The 9160-nt window shown below is 38.4% G+C and overlaps 1 protein-coding gene across 1 annotated transcript; it reads left to right on the top strand.

The window, feature by feature from the left end:
• Positions 1-399: 399 nt before the first annotated feature.
• Positions 400-8944, top strand: LOC146898946 (uncharacterized). Its single transcript, XM_085736665.1, has 2 exons — positions 400-1804; positions 8862-8944. The coding sequence occupies exons 1-2, from the start codon at positions 400-402 to the stop codon at positions 8942-8944; spliced, it is 1488 nt and encodes a 495-aa protein (XP_085592791.1).
• Positions 8945-9160: the final 216 nt, after the last annotated feature.

Raw genomic sequence — 9160 nt, 5'->3', positions numbered from 1 at the left:
CCTTTTTTGCATCAAAAATATTGAAGGATTTAGACAAGTTTTTTTGTAAATATCAAAGGAATGAACCTTGTAAGAATGAACACCAAGCAATACAACTTCAAAAATCTTACCTAAGCTTTTGCTTTTGTTAAGAACTTCTTCTTTGGTTTCGTTCTTACCTTTTGAAAAGAAAACCGCTTGCAATATCTTTACAATTTTCAAATGAAACCATGTTCCTCTACGATGTTTACAAATTAGCTTCAATAAGTCCTTCAAAAAAAATTCACATTTTTTTTGCATAAACATATCATGCATCATCTTTGCATTCATAGTTTCTAGTCCGTGTCTCATACTTTGTTTCTGCCTACAAAAGGTTAATCTATCAGTCTACTCGCATCTACAACACTCGAGCAAATCAGAATGGATCATCTTGAACAAGAGAACCACAAGCTTCGTGAAGAGGTGACAACCCTCCGGGCCGAAAATGAGATTTTGAGGAACTTGGTATCTGTGATGACGGTTGCACAGAGTCAGCCATTATCTCTTCCAGTTGGCAGCACTCAAGCTCAGACGGTTGCTTCCACTACTCCGATTTCAACAGTGTTTGCTAGTACTCCTCAACATGCTATGATGGAAGGTTATCTCTGGAGTACACCTTTAAGTTCTGCTGAAGTATTCTGTCCTGGTGTCTCTAAGGGTCAAACTCCTTTTGTGCAACAGACAACGCCCATCCCTCAATCGGGCCCTTTGATCCTTCAAGCTGCTATGACCTACTCAGCTCCTTTGATTCATACTACTCAGCAGGTCCCTGGAGCAATCTATCACTCAGGAAATGTGGTCGCATACGACCGGATAGCTGAACTGGAAGAAAAGTTTGACGAAATACAGTTGGAATTGAAAGCTCTTCGTGGGAAAGAACTGTTTGGGAAAAATGCTTATGACCTTTGCTTGGTTCCCAATGTTGTTATACCACCCAAATTCAAGGTCCCTGATTTTGAGAAGTACAAAGGGAATACTTGCCCTGAGCTTCATTTGGAAATGTACGTAAGAAAGATGTCTGCTCAAGTAGGTAATGATGAACTCCTTATCCACTGTTTCCAAGATAGTTTGACTGGTGCTGCACTGATATGGTATATGAGTCTGAGCAAGGATGATATCAAAACTTTCAGTGATTTGTGTGAGGCTTTCGTTCAGCGGTATAATTACAACTTGCACTTGGCCCCAGACAGAAAGGAATTGCAGGCCATGACTCAGAATGATAATGAATCCTTCAAAGCTTATGCCCAACATTGGAGAGATTTCGCTGAACAACTTCGTCCACGTCTAGAAGAGAAAGAGTTGACTGAGATTTTTCTGGAAACTCTGGATCCGTTCTATTTTGAGCATATGCTTGCAAGTGCATCTGGCAATTTCACGGATATGATGGCCGCAGGCATGCGTATTGAAGATTGGGTCCGAAAAGGACATTTGATCAAAGAAGTTGTTCCCACTAACGGTTCAGAAGAGGAAGACCAGGAAATGAGTGTGGCAGAAAGTCAACCTCAACAACAGTATCTGGCTTATCACCCTGTTGCCGCTGTTATGTCTGTCACAAATGCTCTGCAAAGTTCGGGTTATCAACCCCAGTTTCAGCAATATCAACAACAGCCTCGACAACGGATTTCAAGGAAACGGATTGACCCTATTCCCATGACGTATGCAGAGTTGTTTCCAAAGTTGCTTGAAAGGAATTTGGTCTATCCCAAGGCACCTCTGCCAATGCCAACAAAGTTGTCAGCCCAGCATAGGCCCGACCTCTTTTGTGCTTTCCATCAAGGGGCACCAGGTCATGATATTGAGCATTGTTGTGCATTGCAGAAGATAGTTCAGAAGTTGATCCAGAAAAATCTCATACCTTTTGAAGAGTTTTGAATCTGAAGGTGCAAGTTAATCCGTTATCGGATCTTGGAACTGATGTTGGTACATGGAATGTTTGGCTGCATTTGGGTCTTTGTTGATGTTTATTTCTACTACTTATCTGTTTAATTAATATGTTTGCTTGTTGCTTTATGTTTTCAAAAAAAAAATATATATATATCCTCTCGTCCCACCCGAGACTGAAGTGAACTTGTTTAGGGCTTTTTGCTTTATGTATTTTCATCATTAAAATAAAGGTCGCTTTGATCCCGGCTTTGTTTTTATTTTGTGCTTTTTCTGGAAAAAATGGTAATACAAAAAAACCAAAAAAATATTTTTCTTTAATCATTTCCATATATCTGCATAATCATAATGTTTATATCAATAATCAAATCATGCATAAAAAAACCCGTTGAACACTTTAACCCTGTACTCTCTCTCGACTTTGAGTTCCTTGTATCCGAGGCTGAAAAAGGGAAGATGAAAGTTTCCCAATGAGATTATTGCCTACTGGGGCATCTTGTCCGCCGAAGCTGCAAATATCAAGAAAGATCGTCCAGAAGAGGATTTTCATGTACAAAGACTGGCATGAGATGCTACCATCTGCCTTACGGGGATATTGTACTTCTAGTGCACATTTTAATAGGGGCATTCCCCCCACCATCCCTCAGTATGTATAAAGGCAATGCCCCCACATGGAAGTCAAGGTCTCGTCAACGGAGGTTCCAATGAAAGCTAAGCTTGATTGAATTCAAAAGCGTTATTGTCGTGTGCCGCAGACAATTATATCAAGTATTCGACAAAGAAGGCTCGTCCCCGTGAATGTCAAGAAAGTGGCTTTGTGCTCAAAAATATGTTGTCTGATTCCAGGGGCAAAGGAATGCCTAATTGCAAAAGCATAGTGACGAACTGGTATGTCCTGTGAATACCAATGCAGTCAAGAAATACTTTGTAAAAAAAAAAAACGTCTCGATAGACTGAAAACCCGAAAGGGCGGTCCATGCAAAAATTAGAGACATGTAAAAAAAAATGAAAAGCTCGATAAGTCACAAACCTGAAAAGGCGGCTTAGGCAAAAAAGAGCGTCTCGATGGACTGAAAACCCGAAAGGGCGGTCCATGCAAAAGTTAGAGACATGTAAAATGATTATCCTGATAGGTTGAAACCCGCAAGGGCGATCTATGCAAAAGTTAAGGATTGTGACAAAGTAACTGCATCTGGTCGGACATGACTCACTTGGGGCATTCCAGTTGTCAAAAGACTTCCGACTTATGGCAAGGCATCTTCATCAAATCAAGTATGATTCATCTGGGGCATCCTAACTGTCAAAGAACTCTCGACATGAAGCATCTGCAAATTAAAGACTCGGAACAGTGGAATTCAAAGTTGTTAGAGAGCATAGCGGTTATTGTGTTCAATGTACCTTTTCCAATATAATTACCATTTTCCAAACTTTTTAAAATCTGTGGAACCACGCCTTTGGCTGGTCACCACTCTATTTACATTGATTTGAGCCTGTGCCCATTTATTTGAAATTCTCAGTTATTCTGTTTGCATAATTTTCTTCTATTTTTGATGTGAATACTCAAAGCAAAAATTTAAATTTTTTTTTTAATTATCTTTTGAAAAGCATAAACAACAGGTACATCTTCTTTGAACTTATGAGTAGTAGAAACATACATCAACATTTGTCCCAAGGACAGTTAAACTCTGCGAGATAGTTATGGACAAGTGTTGTGTGATGACCTCTGTCAAAAAAAAAAAAAAATACAAAAAAAAAAAGAAGAGCTCGCTAAGTCGAAAACCCGAAAGGGCGACTTAAGCCAAAAATGAGCGTCCTGGTGGATTGAAAACCCGAAAGGGCGGTCCAGGCAAAAATTAGGGGCATACAAAAAAAGTATATTCCCGGTGGATTGAAAACCCGAAAGGGCGATCCAGGCAAAAGTTAGGGATTCAAAAAATATATATACAAAAAAAATGAAAAAGAAAATAAGGACAGAGGTATCACAGTTCAAATGGGCCAAATGGAAAGAATGCACTTTGTGCTGGCTTACGAGTGACGACTTTTGCCAGAATGGTTGATTGATGGGTTTTATCCCGAGAAAGGGCGACTTTTGCCGGTGATTTGATGAATGGCGACTCCTGCCTATGGTTTAATTGACGGTGTCTCCCATCTGTGGCTTGATTGATGTATTTTATCCCTTAGAGATGGCGACTTCTGCCAAATTGTTGATTGATGAGTTGTTCCCCAAGAGGATTGATTATTGGGCTCTCTCCCCTCAAGTGGTTTGATTATGGGGCATTCTGTCTCCAAGCGGTTTGATTATGGGGCATTCTCCCTTCAGTGGTGTGGTTATGGGTTGTTTCCCCACCAGTGGTCTGAGTATGAGCTTTACCCTGACAGTGTTTAACTCATCTCCAATAATGTTATCCCCAATGAAGATTGCCGAGTGTTTGTACTGCGGTGTCAATCTATCTCTCATCTTACCTATCCTCTTTTGTTTCATCAAGTTCACCTGTCATATACAGTCATATATTCTTACATTCATATACTCATACATTCATTCATACATATAATCATGCATATAAACATTCATGCACATATTGCTTGCATACAAATATCATTTATACATGATTGCATTTACCACCTCGTGTCTTATTTCAACTGTATCTCATAAAAGCGTCTACCCCAGTGTATCTGGTCCAGAGATGTCATTCACTGTAAGCCCGGTGGATTCCGGCGAACTCTTACCAAGCCTAGTGGATTATGGCCAACTTTTATCAAAGGCGAACTCTTACCAAGCCTAGTGGATTCTGGCCAACTTTTATCAAAAGCCGAGTGTATTCTCGCAAACCTTTCATCAAAAGCCGAGTGTATTCTCGCAAACCTTTCATCAAAAGCCGAGTGTATTCTCGCAAACCTTTCATCAAAAGCCGAGTGTATTCTCGCAAACCTTTCATCAAAAGCCGAGTGTATTCTCGCAAACCTTTCATCAAAAGCCGAGTGTATCCTCGCAAACCTTTCATCAAAAGCCGAGTGTATCCTCGCAAACCGTTCATCAAAAGCCGAGTGGATTCTCGCAAACCTTTCATTAAAAGCCGAGTGGATTCTCGCAAACCGTTCATCAAAAGCCGAGTGGATTCTCGCAAACCCTTCATCAAAAGCCGAGTGGATTCTCGCAAACCCTTCATCAAAAGCCGAGTGGATTCTCGCAAACCCTTCATCAAAAGCCGAGTGGATTCTCGCAAACATTTCGTCAAAAGCCGAGTGGATTCTCGCGAACGTTTATTTTGCTTCAAGTGGTCAGTCCCAAACCACAGACAGCTTGTGTTTACCTGTCATTCCCTTAATATGTCGTCCACAGCTTGTGTTCAAGAGGCGTCACTAATCCAATACATAAAAAGGTCATCCTCAAGGTGTTTAATTCATAAATGTCACCAATCAGCTTGTGTTCAAGTGGTAGATCCCATCCAGTAATCACTTTATCAATAATAATCGATATAGACAAGCTTTATCTTCTGTACTTTCATCCTTACCACGGGCTGTCGGTAATGGACAAGCTTTACTTTCCGTCTTAAGTTTTATTTTCCGTCTCAAGCTTTACTTTCCGTCTGAGCTTTATCTTCAGTCCAAGCTTTGTCTTCCGTCTGAGCTTTATGTTCCGTTCAAGCTTTATCTTCTGTATGTTCGTCTTTACCACGGTAGTCGGTAATAGACAAGCTTTATCTCCCCAATGATACTTATCTGTTTGTTCCCCAGTCAGTTTATTTTTTGTCATCGTTGCATTCATACTTGCATCGCATGCATTCATATCATTATATTCATTGCATTCTTAGCTTTTTAGCTGGTCAAAATTTGGTGTACTTAAATATTTAAGTCTCTTCGACCCATCGATTTAAAAGTCTTTTTTTTCAAATCTTCGTGACGAAGAAACTTAAATAGGGGCATCTGTCATACCCCAAATTTTGACCACTTTTCCTTGTTTTTAAATTTTATTCGTATTATTAAATGCCGGGTAATTTCGTCGTTTCAGACGGGATTTCGTTAAAATACCTCATTTGATTTCCGAAATGGAAAGTATTGCATTTTATTAACTCATTCATTTTATCTTTATTATTATTAATTCTCATTATTTAATTTCTTTTTTTTACCTTATGTTTTTGTTTCCATTTTTAATTTTTATTTAAGTCACGTTTTTAGGTTTTAGAATGGCTTCTGTTGTTTTTTTTTTTACAAGTCCTTTTTAATAATTTTTGGTAAGTCAAAGTAGAGTCTTTTTAGTCCAAGTGTCCTTTATTCATTGGTTCTCTTTTTCAAGTCTTTTAGTCCATGTCCTTGCTGTCAATTTTCATTTCAAGTCTTTAGTCAGGGGTATTTTCGCCCTATTTGGTCCAAAGGGACACCTCACCATCTGGTACGACTAGAAACCCTAATTTTACATAGTATATATAGACCAGCATTTATTGCTCACTGTTCACGGACTGACAGATTCTGCAGCGGCAGCTATCACTACACAGAAACCCTAACTCTCTCTCTCTTTCTACTTTTTCGGATTAAACACCCAAATTATACAAAAATTTTCAAGAACATTCATGAATATTTTTAGCATTTTCGTTTTCCAGATTCACTAAATACACAAATCAAAATCATCATATGAACCTTTAAACACAAAATCGAATTTAATCTTCTTCATTTCATCTTCAAAATCCATCAACAACACCATTTTTCCACATAAATTAATCCTAAGCTCACCCTAAATCATAATGTGATTCAGATCTGAACTCACTTGTTCTTTGCTTCAAATCGGTAACCAAACCATAAACATTCAAATCCGAAACCATTTTCAAGGAGCAGTTCAAACCCTAATTTCCAAACTAAGCCGATTCAACAAAAGCAGTGGTCCTTCAGTTCGTGATCTCCATCGATCCTAACGAACAACAACTTTAATTCGTCCAGATCAAGAAGAGGAAGGAGATTTGTCCAGATTGAGAAGAAGATCCGTCCAGATCGAGAAGAGATCGATCCAGATCAGAGGTAGCACGTGTTTAGATCGAAGCTGTGTTGAAGTTTTCCGTCTCATCTCTTCTCAATTCCTCCGATCTTAGCTCAGGTATCACCCCTTCCATCGTTAGTCCGATATATGCTTCAATCTTTCTCTCTGAAACCGAATTTGTTCTGTCTTCCTCGTTCTTCTTTTGAAACGCTTGTGTCCATGTTTTCTTCTCTGAGTATGGCGTAATTGTTATTGTATGTTTGTGTTGCTTGTGAGTGTCGAGAGATATGTTAGGTGTTTCTGTTTGTAAGGTTTAATGTATGTTGTGTGTTTGAGCGTTTGAGAAGAAGAAGAGTAGGAACGGTTGAAGAGAAGAAGAGAAATGAGAATACGTTTGAGAGAAGGAGAAAGTTTGAAACGACTGAGAGTTTAGAGATAATTAGGGTTATGAGTGAGTCTGGTTGTCTTTAGCTTATATACCCCCTGCTTAATCATGTGTGTACGCGCTAGCAAGCTTCCCATGCGCCATCCTTGTGTGCCGTTAGATCTATGATCTAACGGCCGCTGTTAACCTTTGCCTTTAGTTTGTGTGTCCGTCTGTCTATGCTTGTTTTGATGCACCTTAGCTTTTAACAGTCAGATCCCTGATCTGACGGTCTCTGAGTGATCTGCTTTAGTGTGTAGTGCTTCTTCCTCTTTATACACTCTTTGATTCATCTTGTGGCTATGATGAATTTGCTGGTTATTTAATCTGGACTCTCTGATTCATCAGACGGTCCAAATTAATCCAGGCTGAGCCAAGTTGCTTTGTTTGCATTTTAATCCTTTATCTATGCCTTATTTACATTTTAGTCCTTCTTTTAAAATTTAACCCTATGTTTTTAAACTCAAAAAATTTCACTATGTGTCATGCATTTTTTTAAATACTTTAATCCTTATAACATGCATCTTATGTTTAATTTTGCTTTAATGTCTGTTTTCAAAACTTGCATTCCATGTTTTTTTAATATACTTAATGTCATGCATTTTAGTTGGTATTTGTTTTCGTATGTAATGTTCTTCTAAATCTTTTGGTTCATGATCTAATATTTTGGTATGCTTTATTTTTACATCATATTTAGTATAATCTCATGCATTTTTTTAATTCTTGCAATTTATTTAATTTCCATGATATTAGTGTGTATTTTAGGTAATTGATGTAATTTATTTTTTCGCATTTTTATTTCTTGTCTTAGAATGGATCTAGGAATGGTATGTAATAGCGTAGTAATTGCACACACACCGACACAAGCACCGACACTACACCATTTTATTCGTTGCTTTATGCTTGCTTTATTTTTCGCATCGTTACGTTAGTTCACCGGTAGTTTAGTAAAACCTTTTTATCTTAAAAATCAAATAAGCAAAAGTCAAATTATTTTCTTAATAAACCTTGGATCCAAATCCAAGTGATTTTCCCTTTACTTTCTTAATCAAATTCCTAATTGAACTTTAATTAAACTTAGACTGAATTTCTCAAATTAAATGAAACAACTTCACTCCTATTTTCTTTCTAGAGCCTTGAGGCCCCTCAATCCCCTTCTTAAAAACCACTTTCAAAAATAATTAAAATCAACCTAACCCACAAAAAATATTTTTTATAAGAGCGAACTACGACGGTTTTGATCCCTTTAAGGGTACGTAGGCAGAGGCTTTAATCCTTTCAAATCGATCAAATAAAAATAACCAAAACTCCAACTTCTTCTCCCTCCATTCTTTCACTTCAACTTTAAACAATAAATTTTCAAATAAAAATAAAGTTAGAAAGAGGTTCTCACGGAGTACCGTGAACGACGCGGGTGCCTAACACCTTCCCGAATCGTAACCAACCCCCGGATCCAAAAAGGGTTTTTCAATCTCTTTTTCCCTTCCCAAGAATAAAATCGAGCAAGTCCGGTAGATTGAAGGTTCAAGTCCAATCAATGGCTTGACACCCGAAAATCTTGGTCTACAGCTGTGATGAAAGGTTGGGAACATCCAGTTGTTCTTCACAAAGATGGCAATAAAACCATGGTTTTGAAGCCGGAAGATGACTAGACACTGCCTGAAGATGAACTGGCTCTTTCAAACTCCATGGCCCTAAATGCCCTTTTCAATGGAGTGGACAAAAATATGTTCAGACTGATCAAAAAATGTGATGTTGCCAAAGATGCTTGGGACATCCTAAAGACCGCTCATGAAGGTACCTCCAAGGTGAAGAGCTCAAGGATTCAACTCCTGACAACCAAATTTGAAAGCCTAAGAATGCAGGAG

Source organism: Medicago sativa, chromosome 8 (genome assembly GCF_051527215.1).
Source record: "Medicago sativa cultivar Bolivia chromosome 8, Bolivia_mono, whole genome shotgun sequence".
Classification (NCBI taxonomy): domain Eukaryota; kingdom Viridiplantae; phylum Streptophyta; class Magnoliopsida; order Fabales; family Fabaceae; genus Medicago; species Medicago sativa.
This window is presented reverse-complemented; position numbering and strand designations above follow the sequence as displayed.